At 39.4% G+C, this 21,482-nt stretch overlaps 1 protein-coding gene across 2 annotated transcripts; it reads left to right on the top strand.

Annotated features, from left to right (window-relative positions):
* Positions 226-21,371, top strand: ZNF658 (zinc finger protein 658). 2 transcript variants are annotated; one of them, XM_021064707.1, is made up of 5 exons: positions 226-722; positions 3,274-3,332; positions 9,292-9,433; positions 9,863-9,958; positions 17,533-21,371. In XM_021064707.1, the coding sequence occupies exons 2-5, from the start codon at positions 3,318-3,320 to the stop codon at positions 20,127-20,129; spliced, it is 2,850 nt and encodes a 949-aa protein (XP_020920366.1). In that variant the 5' UTR covers positions 226-722; positions 3,274-3,317; the 3' UTR covers positions 20,130-21,371. The 2 variants fall into 2 exon arrangements, with proteins under 2 accessions (XP_020920366.1, XP_020920367.1); XM_021064708.1 differs by having other exon boundaries at positions 533-722; positions 9,307-9,433.

Genomic DNA, 21,482 nt, shown 5'->3' with positions numbered 1-21,482 from the left:
TGACTCAGCAGGTTAAGAACACGGACTAGTATCCACGAGGATGTGGGCTCCATCCCTGGATTCGCTCAGTGTTGCCCTGAGAGCTGCATAGGTGGCAGATGCCGCCCACCTCCCGCCTGGCTGTGCATGGGCGGCTGATTAGACCCTAGCCTGGGAACTTACATGTGCCACAGATGCGACCCTAAAAATGGAAAAAAAAAAAGTAAATTATAAATACATGATTTCATAACTGCAAATATTTCAGTATGTAGCTTTAAAAAATAAGATCAATTTCCTATATCGTCCGAATATTATGGCACTATCCAAAATAATGGTAATTTTCCTTAGTAATTCTTAAATCTAGTCCATATTCGTGTTTCCCAAATTGCTGTCTCTGGCTCTGTTATTTTTTTCCAACCAAGATCTGATGGAAAAAAATACTTTGCAATATGTTATATCATAACTTTTAAGTCTGAACCCATTCCTGAGAAGAGTCGCCAGCGATCAGGTCCAACTTCAAGACTTCTAGCTTTCTAACTTTACCTCCTACGGTCTCAAGGATTTATGGGAAATGTAGTCTTGAATATTGCCCGCCCGCCGCTCAGCACTCCGGGAAAGGGTCCTCGGAGCTCATTCTGCGCATGGGAACATCGAGCCCCTCCTACTCCCCTCCGCCTCCTGGGACTGAAAAAGAGATCTCGGCCATTTGGGGTCGGTGCTGGAGCCGAGGCTGCTATCCGGAGGTGAGAGCCCCGGGATCTGGCTCTACGCGGCGTGGGGTCCTGCTAGGTCAGGTAGCTTGTGTCCGGGGAACCGGAGCAGGAAATCCCGGGACCCTCCGGGCGGGCCAGTCCCTCTCCCAGACCCCTAGTCCGGGCAGGTCCTGCCCCGCCTGCTCCAAGGGCGCAGGTAGGGCCGAAGCCTTGTCCCGAGGAGATGTATTTGGTGCCGGCCCGGTGCAAGGATCGCAAGCAACAGGAGAAGAATGCACCTTATAACGTTCACCATGAACATGTGCAGTTTTTCTGAGAATTAAAAAAGGTGTCTTCTGCAAAACATTTTGTCAAGTGATTGTAATCATCACTGTGTAAGCTTCTATCATAAGACTTTTTTCCCTTTGGTATTTCCCTTAACCCTCATAGCAGGTCTGCTTGTCTTTATAAACATGCCATTTTTTTTTTTTAAAGTGAAAGTAATTTCATGTGGGCGGAATGATATATCCCGGGACACAAGCTGGAGGGTGAGAAGTAGGATGCAAATACGAATAGATTTTTCTTTGTATCTCTTGCTCTTCCTAATATCCTCCCTGCCCCGACTCAGAATTGCAACCTTTGGAGATCATGGCAGCCTGTCCCCAAATTCCAGAGACATGATTGTAAAATGCATGCTGACAGAATCTTGCCATGTGGGAAATATATACTGGGGTTTGTGGATTCTCTCCAGAGCTCCTGGACAGAGCTGTAGTGAAACGGCCAGGCCATCTCGATTTTCAAAACACAGTCTGATCATCTAATGCAGTGCTGGCCAATAGAAAGATAAAGCAAAATTAATTAAAAATTTTTTAGTAGCCACAGTAAAAAGAAGAAAAGGTGAGGTTAATTTCACTAATATATTTAATTCAGTACAGCCAAAATATTATTTTGACCTGGGCCACTAATCTACACTTCAGGTGTAGAAGTCCAATGCAGCTAATGGCAACATACTGGTCAGTACATTTCTTGTGAATTCCCCAAACGTCAAATTTGGAGTGTTAGATGAAGGTTTCAAATAAAGTGAATTTGTTTCTCTGGCCCCTCTGGAGCAAAGTAGCTCTTTTAAGGCAGGAAGAGGGAGTCTCAAGAACAACTGCTACTTTGAAGAACAGCTCTTCTGACACACACCTCATCACAGCTTCAGAGCACAGGCAGAAAGTTCTAGAAAGGAACAGGTTGTAAGTTGCTCCACCAGAAGCTGTTCTTGATCCCAATGTAGCATGAGTCAGACTTTGTGATGTTGTCACAGCTGGACCATCACAGACTGTGACAGTGGACACTGTGGACCAACTTTGAGAAGGTGGTAACCAGAGATTGCGAGGGATGGGCGTCAGGTGGCACAGGAAAAGACATTTACAGGATGGCTGGTAAGGACCTGATATCCAAGGAGGGTTTAAGAAGGCAGAACTGATGAAATCCTGAATAGCACCCAATTTTCTTCATTTCCCCCTCACTCTTTCCACATTTTGAGCTGCTCTCACTCCATGAGCATAACCAGATGCCATGTTTGACGATGGATATGGATGTAGAGGAGTTTTTTTCTGTTTCTGACATAGAGAATAATAAAATGACAGTAGAAGAAGGGTTTTCTATATTGGACCCTTGGAAGCCCCAGAATACTGGGTCTCAAATGAATGATTTTTTGTAGAGTCACTGGGTTCTGTAGGGCAGAACCAAGCACAGTGATGTTTATTTCCACAGCTAGTACTATAAACATGTTATCAAGATATCTTTTCTTAGAAAGTGCAATCTTTTTTTTTTTTTTTTTTTTTCCTTCAGTCTTTTTAGGCCTGCACCTGAGGCATATGGAAGTTCCCAGGCTAGGGGTGAATTGGAGCTGCAGCTGCCGCCTATGAGATGGCCTGAGCAACACAGGATCTGAGCTGCATCTGTGACCTGCATCTGTGACCTACGCCACAGCTTTTGGCCAAGGCTGGGTCCTTAATCCACTGAGCAAGACCAACTAGTATCCTCATGGATACTAATTGGGTTCTTTACTGCTGAGCCACAACAGGAACTCCAGAAATTGCAGCCATTTTAAAACAAATGATTAAAAATATATTTCTTGCATAAGCATCCCATCTTTATTTCAGCTCTAACTCAAGGCATAAACTCAAGAACTTGATTAACAATCCAGCCTGAGTAGTTTCCTGACAACATTACTTTTAATGAAGGTGGAGGATGTCACCTCCCATGTACCTGAGTTTGTTTAACCCATCCTCTTTTGTTTTATTTTTGTTGTTGCTTTTTATTATGGGATTTATTATTAGAGGGGAACATAAATTGTTGATTCATTGATAAAAAGCAGTTTACCTGACTTTGAAAATTCAAGGTTAAGGTCAACATAATCGTATCAGAGATGCACATGTCAGGTGGTGCTGCCTTTGTGTGGTCCTTCCTGTTCCGTCTCAAGCATGTCAAAAGGAATGTTCTACAGGAAGCTTTTCTCTAGCTGGTGTTATGAGATTGTTAGGCAGATGTAAATAGGAGTTGTAAGACAGATCGGGTTTCTCATGATCCATTTCTCTTTTCTCCTCCCCAGCTGAACCTTCACAGGTCTTTACATTTTTCCAGGAGCAGTAGAAAATGAACATAGCTCAGGTGAGTTGAGTTTTTAGTAACCTGTTTGTTTTGCAGTGTATTCTATAAGGGCTTAAGTGTCTGTGCATTAACATGGAAGAGTAGAAATAGATCAGATGCATTCAGAGAAGATATAAAAATACCATTAACCCTTGAACAACATGAGGTTGAATGTCCAGTTGTACATGGATTTAAAAAAAAAGTAAATACTGCATTGCTACACTCAAATACTAAGTACTCCTTTATTTGTAGTTGGTTGAATCTCAGAATGTGGAACTACAGATACAGAGAAAGTGTGTATTCAGAGACTAAGTTAAATGAAGATTTTCAACTGTGCAGAGGGTGGGCACCCCTAATGCTTTAATTGTTCAAGGATCAAATGTACAGATGAATAGGGGAGCAAAAGTGGCGTGTATATTAGCAGACCCTCTGATACTACAAATTTAGCTAATTGGAGTTCCAAATTTATTTCTGAGGGTTTTTTTTTTTTTTTTTGTCTTTTTGCCTTTTTCTAGGCCGCTTTTGTGGCATATGGAGGTTCCCAGGCTAGGAGTCTAATTGGAGCTGTAGCCACCAGCCTGCGCCAGAGCCACAGCAACGTGGGATCTGAGCCTCATCTGCAACCTATACCACAGCTCATGGCAACACCGGATCCTTAACCCACTGAATGAGGCCAGGGATCGAACGCACAACCTCATGGTTCCTAGTCAGATTCGTTCCACTGTGCCACATTTTCTTAATCCATTCGTATGTTGATGGACATTTAGGTTCCTTCTATGCCTTGGCTATTCTGAATAGTGCTGTGAATATCAGGATGCATGTATCTCTTTGAATTATAGTTTTGTCTGGTTATATGCCTAGGAGGGGTATTGCTGGATCATATGATAGTTCTGTATTTAGTTTTCTGAAGAACCTTCATACTGTTTTCCGTAGTGGTTGTACCAATTTACAGTCCCACCGACAGTGTAGGAGGACTCTCTTTTTTCCATATCCTCTCTAGCATGTTATTTGTAGACTTATTCATGTTGGCCATTCTGAGTGGTGTGAGGTGGTGCGTCATTATGGTTTTGACTTGCATTTCTCTCATAATTAGTGATTTGGAGCATTTTTTCATGTGCCTACTGGCCATCCATTTTTTTTTTTTTTTTTTTTTTTTTTTTTTTTTTTTTTTTTTTTTTTTTTTTTTTTTTTTTTTTTTTTTTATTGTGCCACTGCCATCCTATGTCTTCTTTGGAGAAATGTTTTTTGAGATCTCCCCATTTTTCAGTTAGGTTATTTGTTTTTTGTTGTTTGTCGGTTGCCTCATTTGCAACTGTTTTCTCCCATTCTAGGTTGTCTTTTTGTTGATGTTGTTGGTCTTTTTTTTTTAAATTAAAAAAATTTTTTTTTTATGGTTTCCCTTGCTGTGTGCAATAGCTTGGAAGTTTGATTAGGTCCTATTTGTTTATTTATTGTTTTTATCTCTATTGCCTTGGGAGACCGACCTAAGGAAACATTTGTACAGCTTATGTCAGAGGATGTTTTGCCTATGTTCTCTTCAGGAGTTTTATGGTGTCCTGAGCTTATGTTTAAAGTCTTTAAGCCTTCTGAGTTTATTTTTGTGCGTGGTTGGAGTGTGTGTTTTAGTTTCATTCATTGTGCTTTTCAGTCTTGGCTCCTCGTCTTTTTGACAGTTTGATTGCTGTTGTCCCGATGCGGATCGCTTGCTCTGGGTTTATACTACCTGAGGTTTGTTGAGTTTCTTGGATGTGTAGATTTTGTTTTCCATGAGATTTGCAAATTTCTTGGCCAATATTGTTTCAAATATTCTTTCAGATGTTTTTTCTCCTATGTCTGGGACTCTCAGTATGCATATATTTGGGTTTTGTTTTGTTTTGTTTCTTGTCTTTTTGGGGCTACACCAGATGCATATGGAGGTTCCCAGGCTAGGGGTTGAATCGAGCTACAGTGCCTGCTTACACCACAGCCATAGCAACACAGGATCCAAGCCACATCTTCGACCTACACCATAGCTCACAGCAATGTCATATCCTTAACTCACTGAGCGAGGCCAGGAATAGAACCTGCATTCTCATGGATACTAGTCAGATTCATTTCCACTGAGCCATACAGGAACTCCTATGCATATATTTGTAAACTTAATGTTACCCCATAGTTTATTTTTTGTCTTTATTGTTTCTCATGTTGTGTAATTTCAGTGGGCATATTATCCAGCTCTTTCATACTTTCTTCCACCTGTTTAAATCTGTTGTTGAACCCCTCTAGTGAAAGTTTTGTTTTCAGTCTTTGTACTTTTCAACTCGAGCTATTTACTTCTTTTTTTAAAAATCATGTTCATCTCTTTATTGAGATTCTTTATATAGTGAAATATTGTTATACTTTCCTTTGGTCCTTAGACATTTCTCCAGGTCCTTGGCTGTATTTAAAATAGCTGATTTAAAGTCATTGCTGGGAGTCCAGCATCTGCTTCCTCAGGAGCAGTTTCTATTGCTTACACACTTTTTCCTGCATAGATGTCTTACTTTCTTATTGTCTTATAACTGGACATTTTAAATAGAATAATGCAGCAACTTAGGGAATCCTAATTTCTCCCCTCCATAGTAGTCATTGTTGAAATTTATTTGTTTAGTGACTTTTCTGAGTTAATTCTATAGAGCCTGTATTTCTTGTCATCTGTTCTTGGGAAGTCTTTACAGAAATTTCGTTAAATTCTGGAACCAGGAAGTCTCCCAGTCTTTGCTAAGGGGCTTTGTGCATGTCAGGGCATTCTTTCAATGGTCAGATAGGCAATTTACAACTTTGCATTAGCCTTCACTTCCTTCTTACACCAAACCTCAAGGTCACTTAGAGAACCCAAGGTTTTATATCTTTCCAGAGCATACTTAGAACCTGTGCATGTGTGTGGCCTTCTGATTCTCAGAAATATATGGGAGTCTTCAGAACCTTATGGTAACTCATTCCCCAGCTTTTCCTTTTAAGCTTTTTGGTTAGGCCATTGTTTGCCTCAGGTAGCCACAAAGTTAAACAAATGCCTTTAAATGTTTTTGACCAGTGCCACTGAGGCTGAGGCTTTTCACACTATGAGAGCTCTGAGTTAGCTCAAATAAAGACATCCTTGTGAGTAGAGTCTTTCAGGGAGCCTCCAAACATACCAAATGAGGAGTTCCTGTCATGGCTCAGTGGTTAACGAATCCGACTAGGAACCATGAGGTTGCGGGATCGATCCCTGTCCTTGCTCACTGGGTTAAGGATCCAGTGTTGCTGTGAGCTGTGGTGTAGGTTGCAGACGCGGCTTGGATCCTGCGTTGCTGTGGCTCTGGCCTAGGTCGCAGCTGTAGCTCCAATTAACCCCTAGCCTGGGAACCTCATATGCTGTGGGAGCGGCTCTAGAAAAGGCAAAAGGACAAAAAAAACCAAACAGACCAAGTGAGTTTTCTTGAAGTGAGGCTTTTTTTTTTTTTAGGGCCGTACCCATGGCATATGGAAGTTCCTGGGCTAGGGGTCAAATCATAGCTGCTGCTTCTGGCCTACACCATAGCCACAGCAATGTGGGATCTGAGCTGCATCTGTGACCTGTACCACAGCTTGTGGCAATGCCAGATCTTTAACCCACTAAGTGAGGCCAGGGATTGAATCCGCATCCTCATGGATACTAGTCAGGTTCTTAACCCACTGTGCTACACTGGGAACTCCAAAGTGAGGCTTTGATAGTACTCCAGCCTAGTTCTGCTGCATCAGTGGTTGCTGATTTTAACTGTAATTGCAGATTGTTGGTTCTTAAACTGTTGCACAAGAGGAATAGAAACAGGCTAAGTTAAAAGGACACAATGTCACTTTTCTTAGTGTGCTTCAGTCTTTTTTTTTCTTCTTGTATAAATGTTCCATAGATTGCCTTTAGTTACTTCTACAATTTTTGCTATTTTTTCATTGCTTATTATGGAGGAGAAAATTTTCTTGGATCGCTACCTCATCATTTTCACTCATGTCACTTTTTACCTTACTTTTTTTAAAAATTCAGTTGCTTTTTATTAAGCCAGATATTAAAGAAGTTGGCAAAAATGAAAACAGTGACACTTTTCTCATTAATTTTTTTGTTTTGAGAAATATAGTTGTCTTTTTTTAATTTTTTTTTATTTTTTCTTTTGGATTAAAGTAAATTTTATGAGAAGTGTTGCTTTTCTTTTATTCATTTATTTTAGTTACCAGCTCCTACCATTTAGCTTCACACAGAGGAGGTATTTACTCAGTTAAGACTAAAGACATGAATGAATAAACAGTTGAATAAATAACACTGGGGAAAGGTGATTTCTGTCCTCTTATCTCTTAATCCAGTTCCATTTCTTTCTATTTTTTTTTTTTTTTCACTTTCTGCTGCATCCATTGCCATATGGAAGTTCCTGGGCCAGGGATTGAATCCAAGCCTCAGATGTAACCTATGGCACAGCTGTGGCAACAGCAGGTCCTTAACCCACTGGGCCACAGCGGGAACTCCCATTTCTTTCTATTTTATTGTGTTGAGAATACCTCTTGATACATTTTTTGTGTACATTACAGTATTGTTATCTATAAGCACAACACTGTACAGCATGTTTCTAGAACTTAATGATTTTGTATAACTGAAACTTTATACCCATTGAAATAGCAACTCTGCAATTGTCCCTCCTCCTACCCTCTTTTGCTGTGAAAACTTTCTCTTTTCTCAGTTTCTAAGACTCCACCTTCATGATTTTTTGTTATTACTCTTCAGAAAACTTCGTTGGCTTTTTGGCCTCTACTTTTTTCTGCCAGCCTCCTTAATATTCATGATTCCTCCGGTGCTATTTTTTTCTACTTTTCTTTCCTCAATCTGTGTGTGCTCAAGTGGTGACTGATCACCTCTGGTAACTTCAGTTACCTTATAAATTGCTAGTAAATCCTTAAAGCTTGTTTCACCCTAGACCTCCCTTCTGTGTTCTGAAACCAAGTGTATCCTCATTAAAGGAACAGTTCAGGTTTTATGTTCCACAGACCTTCAGTAGCCGCCTGAACAGATCTGTCTCATTAAACTTCTAACACACTGTTTTCCCTCTTTCCCAAATGTCATTGTTCGGTAGCAGCATTCGAGAAGCTGCTTATACTGCTAGATGGGTAGCTGCACAAGAAAGTAGTATCAGATTGGTTGCTGCTTCTGCTCTCCGGTTATATTCCTACATCTGTCACTTCAGTGTTGGTTAGTGTTCTTTCGTACCTGCCCTTGGTAAGTTGTCCTTTGCACTCCATGTGTTCTATACCTTAAGTTCAAATCTGTACAATATCTCCACAGTTTATGTGTATCTCTGACGCGTCTCCCATTATTTATGGTGAGGGTGTCCAAGGAGGGCTTGAACAGTCTAGAATTTTCTAGAATACCCAGGATAATCCCATGGGATATTGAAAAAGCATTGTAAGAAGTCTCTTTATATTGAAATTTTTAAAATAAAAACCTAAATATATAAACTATATAATATCTAAAACCTAAATATGTAAAATATATAATACATAAAAACCTAAATAGATAAAAATGAACTATAGTCAGTTAAAAATCTTTTTAACTGGATAGAGTTAAAGGCAAATTAAGTGAAAAATAGGCATCCTTGGGAGTTCCTGTTGTGGCTCAGCAGTAACAAAACCTGACTAGTATCCTTGAGGACACGATTTCAATCCCTGGCCTCACTCAGTGGGTTATTAAGGATCTGGCTTTGCCATGGGCTGTGGTGTAGGTCCCAGACACAGCTCAGATCTGGCATTGCTGTGCCTGTGTCTTTGTGTCTTAGGCCAGTGGCTGTAGCTCTGATTCAACCCCTAGCTTGGGAACTTCCTGAGGCCACAAGTGCGGCCCTAAAGAGACCAAAAAAAAAAAAAAAAAAGCCATCTTTATTATGATTTGATTTAAAGCCGAAAAAGTCAACAGGAAAAGCAGTAGTCCTTAAAGGCATTTTCTTTGTTACCCAATTCTGAACAGAATTTATCGTCACAGGGATCACTGTCATTTGAAGATGTGACTGTGGAGTTCACCCAGGATGAGTGGCGGTTTGTAGGCCCTGCTCAGAGAAGCCTGTACAGAGCTGTGATGCTGGAGAACTACAGCCACCTCGTCTCCTTGGGTGAGCAGACCTTGCCTCGTGGCTCCTTCTGGAATATTTCCTTTTGTAAACAATTTTCAAAACACATAGACCCCCCCTGCCCTGCCGCAAAAAAGGAGTTCTCTTGTAGCGCAGCTGGTTAAGGATCCCGTGTTGTGTCACTGCTGTGGTCCAGGTGTGATCCCTGGTCCAGGAATTTCCACATGCTTTAGGCATGGGCCCCCAAACCCCAAACGAACCAAAAAAACCCCACAGGGACCCTTTATAGAGATTGATGTTATTCAGGCTTTTGATTAAGAAGTCTAAGGTAGCTGAAACCCTTAGAGAAATAAACAATGTGTCATTACTTTCCATGGAAAACTTGAAATGAGTGCATTCATTTTGCTCCACCTTCAGAAACTAAAAAGCCTACATCTGGTGTATGTATAGCTTCAGTTGGTACTTTTGCAGGGTGTTGCATTACCAAACCCCAGGTGATCTTCAAGCTGGAGCAAGGTGAAGAGCCCTGGTCCTCTGAGGAAGAATTCCTAAACCAGAGCATCCCAGGTGAGTGAGCACTGAGCCAAGAAAATACCTGGGGTAGTTAGACCCTAGAAGGGAACACTTCTGAAAGTTTTTTTTTTGTTTTTGTTTTTTTCCTTTTAAATAGCTCTTTGAGGTAATTCATATGTCATACAATTCACCCATTTAAAGTGTACAATTCACTTGGAGTTCCCTTGTGGCATAGCGGGTTAAGGATCCAGTGTTGTCACACTGCAGTGGCTTGGGTTGCTGCTGTGGCGCAGGCTCCATCCCTGGCCCAGGAACTTCCTCATGCTGCAGGTGCAGCCAGAGAAAAAACTGTACAATTTACTGGTTTTTAATAGATTCCTAGATGTATGTAAATATCACCAGTCAGTTTTCTTCACCTCAAAAGGAAACCCCATAACCTTCAGCTGTCACCTGCCTATCCCCTGTCTCCTTCCGTGCTAGCAGCTACTAATCTACTTTCTGTCTCTATAGATTTTTTAATTCTGTACAGTTCACATAAATGGAATCACACATTATATGGTCTTTTTGTGATCAGTTTTTTTTTTTCCACTTAGCCTTGCAAGGTTCATATTGTATCATGTATCAGTACTTTACTCTTTTTCATCACTAAATAATATTTCATAGTCTGGATATACCGCACTTGTTTGTCCATTCAGCAGGCAGTGGACATGGCGATTCTATCCTTTGCCTGTTGAGCAATGCTGATACAAATGTTCATTAACAAATGTTTGCATGGACGTATACTTTTCTTTCTCTTGAGTTTATACCTAGGAGTAGAATTGTTGGGTTATATGGTAACTCTGTCTGAAGGACTGCCAGACTTTTCCCAAGTGGCTGTGATGTTTTGCATTCCTCATTGACAGCATGTGAGGGTTCTGATTTCTCCACATCTTCACTAACACTTACTATCTAACTTTCTGGCTTTTTAATTCTAGCCATCCTATGAAGTGGTATATCATTAAGGTTTTGATTTACAATTCTGGACTAATCCGCTGGGCTGGCCTAACAAAATACCAGCTTAAACAGCAGAAATAGGGAGTTCCCAATCGTGGCTCAGTGGTTCACGAATCCAACTGGGAACCATAAGGTTTTGGGTTCAATCCCTGGCCTCGCTTAGTGGATTAAGGATCCGGCATTGCCATGAGCTGTGGTGTAGGTTGCAGATGCAGCTCAGATCCTGTGTTGCTGTGGCTCTCGCGTAGGCTGGTGGCTACAGCTCTGATTCGACCCTTAGCCTGGGAACTTCTATAATGCTGTGGGTGCAGCCCTAAAAAAACACACACACACACACACACTCACACACACACACACAAAAAAAAAAAAAAAAAAGAAGAAGTGATCTGCATGCCAACTGTAAATGAAACTCAAGAACTCAAGAACTTGATCAGGGAAAAGAAGAGAACATTCAGAGTATAACTGGTTGGGGCAAAAAAAAAAAAAACCCCAAAAAAACAGAAGTATATTTTTCACAGTTCTGGAGACTGGAAAGAGAAGATCAGGGTGCCACCAGGGTTGCAGATGCCCTCCTTCTCACCGTGTCTTCGCGTGGGTTTTCCGCTGCGCCTTCATGGAGACAGAGAGACCTCATGTTTCTTCCTCTTCTTCTTCTTTCTTTTTTTTTTTTGTCTTTTTAGGGCCGCACCCATGGCATATGGAGGTTCTCAGGTTAGGGGGCAGATCAGAGCTGTACCAGCTGGCCTACACCACAGCTACAGCAATGCAGGATCTGAGCCACGTCTGCAACCTACACCACAGCTCACAGCAGTGCCACATCCTTCACCCACTGAGCAAGGCCAGGGATTGAACCTGTGTCCTCATGGATGCTAGTCAGATTCATTTCTGCTGAGCTACAATGGGAACTCCCATTTCTTCCTCTTCTTATAAGGACAGCAGTCCTATAGAATGAGGACCCCACCCTTATGAACTCGTTTAACCTTAATTACCTCCCTAGAGTCCTTGTCTCCAAATACAGTTACATTGGGCGTTAGGGCCGCAACATACTGAACAAATTGTCCATAACGATTTCCCTGATCACTAATGCTGTCAAGCGTCTTTGTTTTCATGTGCTTATTGACCTTTGTCTAAACTCATAAACAATCCGAGGAATTTTAAAAGTTATAATTTCAAAATAATTCCCCAGGTTAAAAAATGAAATTACTTTGTGTGTTTATTGAAATTTTATTTTGTGAAGCCATTTAATAGACAGCATAACATAAAGACTGACATAATTTAGATCAGGAATATCTCCCAGTCACTAAATGTTAGTGATTGATTCATACTGATTGGCTAAAAATGATATCCCTCAATAAATATCTTACAAAGATTGTAATAAAGGAATGGTAAAGTTATTAAGTCAATAAAAATAAATAATTTAGAAACAATAAGTGCTGGAAAGGGTGTGGAGAAAAAGGAACCCTGTTACACTATTGGTGGGATTGTAAACTGGTGCAACCACTGTGGAAAGCAGTATGGAGATTCCTCAGAAAACTAAACATAGAACTACCATTTGATCCAGCAATCCCACTCCTGGGCATCTATCCAGAGAAAACCACAACTTGCAAAGACACATGTACTCTAGTGTTCATTGCAGCACTATTTACAATAGCCAAAACATGGAAACGACCTAAATGTCCATCGACAGAGCAGTGGATCAAGAAGGTGTGGTACATATACACAATGGAATATTACTCAGCCACTACAAAGAACGAAATACCGGCATTTTTAGCAACATGGATGTACCTAGAAAGTACCGTGCTAAGTGAAGTCAGCCATACAATGAGACACCAACATCCAATGCTTTCACTGACATGTGGAATCTGAAAAAAGGACAGACTAAACTTCTTTGCAGAACAGATGCTGCCTCACAGACTTTGAAAAACTTAAGGTCTCTGGAGGAGACAGTTTGGGGGGTGGGGGGATGTGCTTGGGCTGTGGGATGGAAATCCTGTGAAATCAGTTTGTTATGATCATTATACAACTACAGATGTGATAAATTCATTTGAGTAATAAAAAAATAAAAATAAATAATTTAGGATATCATATTCTATTGTCATTCAAGTTTGAATTTAGGCAATAAAAGCATTAACTCAAAAGCAGGTCGTCTAGCTCAAGAGCACAGTTTAAAGAAAACCTTTAAGCCTTTCAATGATTGCACCAAACAGTATGATATAAGTGATCATAAATCACAAAATAGTGGAGTTCTAAGAACTTAAAATTCACTAGGAGTAGGAGATTATATCACATCTGATTGAATAATAGATACTGTGGACATTAAATAAGTCTCCCTATAGAGGATTAAATGATGATTGTGTTAAAGTGAAACATACTTGCTCTTCCAAATATCAAGGCTTTGTGGAAAGCCCAGAGTAGTTAAGTAGTAAGTAGTTTGGAGCTGGGAGTGGAATAGTTTAACAAATTAGTGAAACAGAAAAGGAGGCCTAAGAACAAATATGCTTTGTAGACGGTTGGTCTTTGACAGGTGGTACTATCCCCAAAGAACAGTGGAGAAAAAAATCCTGAGGCAATCTTATGCATCAAAATAAGAAAATTGCATTCAGGTGGCTTTGAAACCTGATTATTAAACCAAAACTAGAAATATTCTATATGATGATACAGAAAATATGTTTATGACTCTGCTTAACAAAAAGAATTAACAAGATAAAAAACCATTAACCAGGGGAAAGATGGAGTAAATATATTCTTTTCTATTACATCCACTAAGTACAGTTAAATATTACTTATATATTTTGTACATATAAATAAAACAAACATAAGATGCTGAAAGTTGGAAAAAAGAATGATGATAACATCTTAATAGTAAAGTCTTCCAATGTGTAAACAATATATACCTCTACATTTATTTAGGATTTCTTTTATGAGTGTTTTGCAGCATACTGATATGCTTTTTTTTTTGTTTGTTTGTTTTTTGTCTTTTTGCCTTTTCTAGGGTGGCATATGGAGGTTCCCAGACTAGGGGTCGAATCAGAGCTGTAGCCATCAGCCAACACTACAGCCACAACAACTCGGATCCAAGCCTCATCTGCCACCTACAACCCCAGCCACAGCAACTTGGGATCCTTAACCTTCTGAGCAAGGCCAGGGGTTGAACCCGAAACCTCATGGTTCCTAGTTGGATTCATTAACCACTGAGCCACAATGGGAATTCCTTTTTTTTTTTTTTTTTTTTTTGTAAGTGCTAAGGTAACTCATATTATTTATCTGATTTCAAATTTCAGTTGTTTGCATATGATTGGATTTTGTGTCTTGGCTTAGTATTTTGGCCTTGCAAAACTTATTAGTTCAAGGAGCTCTTTTGAAGATCTTTATGTGACTGTCTGTGTAGACTAACTGTGTATCTTCATTTTTATTCTTGCCGTATTGCACTGCTTCAATAAATGTGTTGAGAATAAACCCCCTTGTCTTTTCCCCAATATTAGAGTTAAAGCATTCTCTCTCACTCTTAAGTATAATATTAGCTGTAGGCTTTTTTTGGATTCCCTTTGAGTTTTGTGAAAATTTTTTGCCTTAATTCATATGATTTTGTGGTTTTAATTCCACAAATGATTAGTATAGTGGATTATATTTATTGATTTTGTTGTTGTTGTTATTATTGCACCTGTGGCACGTGGAAATTCCCAGGCCAGGGACTGAACCCATGCCACAGCAATGACCACACTGGATTCTTAACCTGCTGAGACACCAGGGAACTCCTATTGAATTTTTAAGTATCCCAACAGTTTGCATTCTTGGGATGAGTCCCATTTGATTCTGATTTATTATTTTTATATATTGCTGTGTTCTTCTGGCTACTTTTTTTTTCAGGATTTTTTCACTTATGAAGTATATTGGTCACTAGGTTTCTTTCTTCTTCTTCTTCTTCTTCGTCGTCGTCTTTTTCTACCTGTGGCATGTGGAAGTTCACAGGCCAGGGATCGAACCTGCACCACAGCAAGCAACTAGAGCCACAGTAATAACCACACTGGATCCTTAGCCTGATGTGCCACCAGGAAACTTCTAAGTCTCTATTCTTGAATTGTTTTTGTTAGGTTTTGCTTGAGGATAATATAGACCTCATAAAATGTTTAGGAAACATACCCTCATCTTATATTTTCTAGGAGAAATTATATAAAATTGGTATTATTTCTTACTTAAATATTGGTGGAACTCATTAGTTAAAACGGTCTTAACCTGGAGGTGTTTTGGAGAACCACATGTTTTTTGTTTTTTTTTTTTAACCACATTTTCAGTTTCTTAAATAAATACTGATCTATTTGGATTGTTTCATTTTTCTCCAGGGAGTTTGGTTGCTTTGTTTTCTTTTTCTTTTCTTTTTTCTTTTAATTGGCTATACCTGTGGCATGTGGAAGTTCCTGGGCCAGGGATTGAATCCTGCCACAGCAGTGACAGTGCTTTATCCTTAACCTGCTGCGCCACCAGGGATTGTCCTGTTTTATTTAATTTTTCAAGACATTTGTCTCTTTCATATAAATTGTGAAATTTATGGGCCTGGAGTTTCTCTTAATATTCTTTTATAATGTCTTTTGTGTCAATAGTTATAGTCTCTTTTGCATTTCTTTCTGATTATTGATAATGAGTGTCTTTTTCCTCTGTTGGTTTTTATCATTTAAAAAAGTGTGGTCAGTGTTCCCATGGTGACAAAGTGGTAACAAACCCAAATAGTGTCCAGGAGAACATGGGTTTAATCCTTGGCTCCACTCAGTGGGTTAAGGATCCTACGTTGCTGTGAGCTATGGTGTAGGTCACAGATGTGGCTCGGATCTGGCATTGTTGTGCCTGTAGTGTAGGCTGGCAGCTACATCTCCAATTCCACCCCTAGCCTGGGAACCTCCATATGCCACTGGTGGGGCCCTAAAAAAGACCGAAAGAAAAAAAAAAAAAAGTGTGGTCAAAGACATAAGCTTTGGTTTGATTGATTTTTCTCTATTGTTTTCAATTTATCTTCTCTAATTTTTACTGTTTTTTCTTTTGCTTTCTTTATTCAACCTCTCTTTGTCTAGTTTTTTAAAGTAAAAACTTAGGTAACTGATTGGAGGTTTTGCTTTTCTAATATAAAAATTTTAAGCTATAAATTTATTTCTCTTCACTGCTTTAACTGCATCCCACAAGTTTCTATATGGTTTTGTTTTCATTTATGTAAAATATTTAAATTTTCTATGAGGTTCCTCTGACCCATGAGTTAATTAGAAGTGTATTAATTTACAAATAGTTTGTATTTCTCCAGATAACTTTGTTACTGGTTTCTAGTATGATGATTTCTCTGTGGCTTGAAATCGTACTTTATTTGACTTCTGTTCTTTTGTATTTGTGAATATGTGTCTTACAGCCCTGCATGTGGTCTGTCTTCATGAATGCTTCATGTGCATTGAGAATAATGCGAATTTAGCTGTTTTGTTTTTTGTTTTTTGTTTTTTTTTTTAAATAGACTGTGTTCTTGGGTTTGAGGGTGTGGTTTTTACAAATGCTCCTTTATCTTTTCTAACCCTAATATTGGGCCTACCATGTATTCCTGCCTCCTTTCTTATTTATATGCTTCTTATTTTCTTCTTTTCTTCCTCTACTTGCTATGGATTGCTACCCATGCCCTAAAACAGATTTGGTACTCTTGCTCTTGCAGATTCCATAGAGTAGGTAGGCAGAATTTTACTGGCAGCTGTTGTTATCGTCTCATGTAGTGTTCCATTAATTGAACTTTCTTCAGATTCTTCATAATTTTTCCTGTGATCTGTTGGTTTGGCTCACAGAGGAAAATTTTGAAAGAGTGTCAATCCTTTATATCTGTGGCAGAGCCATAGAGAAAAGGGTTCCTTTTTCTTTTTGGGTTGAGTAGGATGAGTATTGTCAAAAAGGTTTTTTTGGAGAGTTCTCTTATGGTTCAGTGGGCTAAGGATCCACTGTTGTCACAGAAGCAGCTTGGGTCACCACTGTGACACCGGTTTGATCCCTAGCCTGGTAACTTCCATGTGCCACAGGCATGGCTGAATGAATAAATAAATAATAAATAAGTAATAAATAAATAAGATTATTTTAAACAAAAGTTTTTTGTTCCATTGGATCGTCTCTTTTTCTCAGACCTTTGGCTAGAAGGAACAGACTTCTTGGAGCTCTTATTGTCTCCACCTATTGTTGGCTTTGTTTTTCAAGCTTTTTCAGCACTATAGTACTGCATAGAAGATATATAGGATACAGAAGGAAAAGCCTTGAAATTCTTTGCCATCTCATTCCTTATGTCCTAAAGTCCACCTTCATTCCATTTTTTAGCATCTTCATTTGTTTGCCTTTCTTTTTTTTTTTGTCCCGGAATTTTTAATTGTAAGAGGATGGGAAAATGAGGTTGCTCCATCTCGGCCAGCACTGGAAATAATACCTGTTTGTTTGTTTGTTTGTTTGTTTGTTTGTTTTTAACAGCATGGAGTAGGAGTAAGAGAGAGTCTCTCTTCCTGTCTGTGTGTGTGAATTATGAATTTTTGGAAACATGTCCAGAAACAATAGAATATAATACGTATGACGTTAAGCCTCTCTCCATAGGAAATGTAGGATTCACAGGTTGTTTTCAATTTTTCTCATTTTAGGATATTACAAAGTTGATGACCATATTGAGGAGAACCAGGAAAAACAAGAGAAACATTCGTGGCAAGTAATATTCATTGATAACAAAATATTGAGTAAAGAAGAGCAGAAAGTTCTAAAGAAACCATTTAATCTTGATATAACTCCAGATTTTTCAGGAAAAAGGCCCTCTAAATGTGACTCGTGTAGAATGAATTTGCCAGTTGTTTCTGAATTAATTATTAGTGATGGGAACTATTCAAGAAAGAAGAGTGATTGCATAAATGTATGTGAAAAGTTGCAGCTGGATATTCAGCATGAGAAAACTCATACTGGAGAGCAGTCTAACGAATATAATACAAATTTGAAAGCAGAAGATCATCATCAATTTCAAACTCTAGAGCAGTCTTTTGAATGTCATGAATTTGGAAAACTTTTACTTGATAAGGCTGTCTGTGTTACAGCTAAGAGTTTGCTAACAGAAGAAGAATCCTGTAAGTATAATGAATTTAGGGAAAACTGTGATAAAGCAACTCCTTTCAACTGCATAAGAACTGGCCCAAGGGAGAAATGCTTTGATCTTAATGGATGTGGTAAATCCTGTGACAAAACCACTGTTGTGGAATACAGTGAAGTTCCCATGGCTCTGACACACTATGAATGTAATGAAAGTGAGAATAACTTAAGTAGGAATTCACCTTTCACTCAACCTCACAGAACTGCTATGGGACAAGGGGCTTTTGAAAGCAGTATGTGTGAAGAAAGCTTGAGCCAGAGCTCAGCCCATATGGTACATCAGAAGACACAAACTAGAGATAAATTCTGTATTTATAATGGATTTACAAATGCCTTCTGCCAGAAATTAGACCTCACAATACATCAGAGATCTCACACAGAAGAGCAGTTCTACCATTGTGATAAAGATGGGAAATCCTCCCATCAAAACTCAGCCCTCAGTGTACATGAGCAGTGTGACACAGGAGAGAAATCATCTGAACTTACTGAATGCAGGAACTCCTTTTACCAGAAAGCACACCTCATTCATCATAAGGGGACCCACCCAGAGGAAAAACTTCATGAATGTGAAGAATATGGGAAATCCTTTTGTTCAGATTCACATTCTTTTCATTCTCCTGGAACTCATACAGGGCTCAGTCTCTATGATTGTAATGACTGTGGGCAAACTTTTGCTGATAATTCAACCTTCAGAAGACATCAGAGAATTTATATGGGGGAGAAACCCTATGAGTGTAACGACTGTGAGAAAACCTTTGCCCATAATTCAACCTTCAGAGCACATCAGAAAATTCATACTGGAGTGAAACTCTATGAATGTAATGAATGTGGGAAAACTTTTTCCCAGAAGACACACCTCAGTACACATCAGAGGACTCACACAGGTGAGAAACCCTATGAATGTAATGACTGTGAGAAAGCTTTTGCCCATAATTCAGCCCTCAGAGTACATCAGAGAATCCACACAGGGGAGAAACCCTATGAGTGTAACAATTGTGAGAAAGCGTTTGCCCACAAGTCAGCCCTCAGAGCACATCAGAGAATTCACACAGGTGAGAAACCCTATGAGTGTAATGACTGTGAGAAAACTTTTGCCCATAATTCTACCCTCAGAGCACATCAGAAAATTCACACTGGGGTGAAACTCTACAGATGTAATGAATGTGGAAAGACTTTTTCCCAGAAGACACACCTCAGTACACATCAGAGGATTCACACAGGTGAGAAGCCCTACGAATGTAGTGAATGTGGGAAAACCTTCTCCCAGAAATCATACCTCAGTGGACATGAGAGAATTCACAAAGGGGAAAAACCTTATGAATGTAATGAATGTGGAAAAACTTTTGTCTACAAAGCAGCCCTCATTGTCCATAAAAGAATTCACACAGGAGAAAAACCCTATGAATGTAGTGAATGTAGGAAAACTTTCTCCCAGAGGACACACCTCTGTGCACATCAGAGAACTCACACAGGGGAGAAACCTTATGCATGTAATGAATGTGGGAAAAGTTTTGCCGATAATTCAGCCCTCAGGGCACACCAGAGAATTCACAAAGGGGAGAAACCCTATGAATGTAATGAATGTGGGAAAACTTTCTCCAAGACATCGCACCTCCAAGCACATCTGAGGACTCGCACAGGGGAGAAACCCTTCGAATGTAAGGAATGTGGGAAAGCCTTCTCCCAGAAGTCCTATGTGAGCGTGCATCAGAGAATTCACACAGGGGAGAAACCCTATGCATGTAACATATGTGGGAAACCTTTTGCCCATAATTCAACCCTCAGAGTACATCAGAGAATTCACACAGGTGTAAAATCCTACAAATGTAACGAATGTGGGAAAACTTTCTCTCAGAAGTCACACCTTAGTGCGCACCAGAGAATTCACACAGGAGAGAAACCCTATGAGTGTAACGAATGTGGGAAAGCTTTTGCCCAGAATTCAACTCTTGGGGTACACCTGAGGATTCACACCGGGGAGAGACCCTATGCATGTTACGAATGCGGAAAAACCTTCATCCGTAAGGCAGCTCTTAGAATACATCACACCAGGATGCACACCAGAGAGAAAACCCTTGCATGTAATAAATTTGGAAAGTTCTAAAGGAAGTTATACTTTTTAGATAACACAGAACAGAGAAACTCATGTCACATGGAGGCAGGTGCATTTTCCACTAGGCACATAGCTTGTCTTAGTTTCCCAATCTTTCTTTCATCTGAGTGGGGCCTGGTCCCAAAGTATGATGCTATTACATTTAAGTCTGGCCTTCATAAGTCACTTTACATTCTTCCTGTCCGGTGTTATACTGGAATGGAGAGATTTTCATTGCAGACTTGGGTGCTATGTACTTAATATGATAGAGAACAAGGTAAAAGCAGCCAGAGTCAATAACTGGGTGAAACAATTCTCCACTAACAGATCCTTGCCAGTTTTTGTTTTGTTTTATTTTATTTTTTAAGCGAGAATTAAGCGTTTACTCTCTTGAGCTCTTACAGATTTCAGTCTGTTGGTTAAATGCACATAGCTTAGCCAGTTGGATTAAACCCTATGAATAAATGTCAGATCTACAAGAATTTAACCAATCATGGTATATCAAAGACTCTATTTGGGGAAGGAAACTTCTGTCAATATCCTAAATGATCAGAAGCCTTTGGTAAAATCAGAAATCTCAGGGAAAAACACAGAAGCCTTCTCAGCAGAGTCGGCTTCATTTAACATCAAATAATTAAGATTAGATTAAAATATTATATTTTGATAAATGACATTTTAAAACAAATACCGAGTTTGCTTTAGATAAATTTCTTTTTTCCTGAGGAAACAGATGAGTTTCAGAATTGAAGATAAAAATTCTCAGCTAGAACCGATGTACCAAAACTGTGTCTTACATGTAACACCAACCTTTACAGAAAAATATGTAAGAATATATTTATCTGTACACAAACTCCCTGTGGAATGTGAAGTGTTTGGGGGTTTTTTTGTTTGTTTTTTGTCTTTTTTTGTTTGTTTGTTTTTGTTTTTTGTCTTTTTAGGGCCACACCAGTGGCATATTGAGGTTCCCAGGCTAGGGGTCTAATTGGAGCTATAGCTGCCGGCCTAAACCACAGCTCACAGCAACGCCGGATTGCTAACCCACTGAGCAAGGCCAGGGATTGAACCTGAGTCCTCATGGATATTAGTTGGGTTCATTAACTGCTGAGCTAAAACAGGAACTCCTGTAACACTAATTTTATAGAGAAGTACATAATATGTTTATCTGTACACAAACTTCCTGTGGAATGTGACATCTTTAAGATCGAGGAATAACTTGAATTCTGTGGACAACACCAATAAATGTGTATCTGTATGAATCTGTGTAACAGAGGATTTGTTATTGCTAATGAGTTCTAGTAGAAGGTAGTAGCCATGCCTGCTCTGGGCCCATCACTTTCCCTTCTTTTTTTAATTTTACCACCCAGT

Source organism: Sus scrofa, chromosome 10 (assembly GCF_000003025.6).
Source record: "Sus scrofa isolate TJ Tabasco breed Duroc chromosome 10, Sscrofa11.1, whole genome shotgun sequence".
NCBI lineage: Eukaryota > Metazoa > Chordata > Mammalia > Artiodactyla > Suidae > Sus > Sus scrofa.
Note: the sequence above shows the minus strand (reverse complement) of the source record. Positions and strands in the feature narration are given on the sequence as shown.

Excerpts from the sequence above, each read along its gene's own strand:
- ZNF658 (XM_021064707.1), top strand. Across the intron at positions 9,434-9,862 it reads CAGCCACCTCGTCTCCTTGG|GGTGTTGCATTACCAAACCC; the intron begins GTGAGCAGACCT and ends GTACTTTTGCAG. Across the intron at positions 9,959-17,532 it reads CCTAAACCAGAGCATCCCAG|GATATTACAAAGTTGATGAC; the intron begins GTGAGTGAGCAC and ends TTCTCATTTTAG.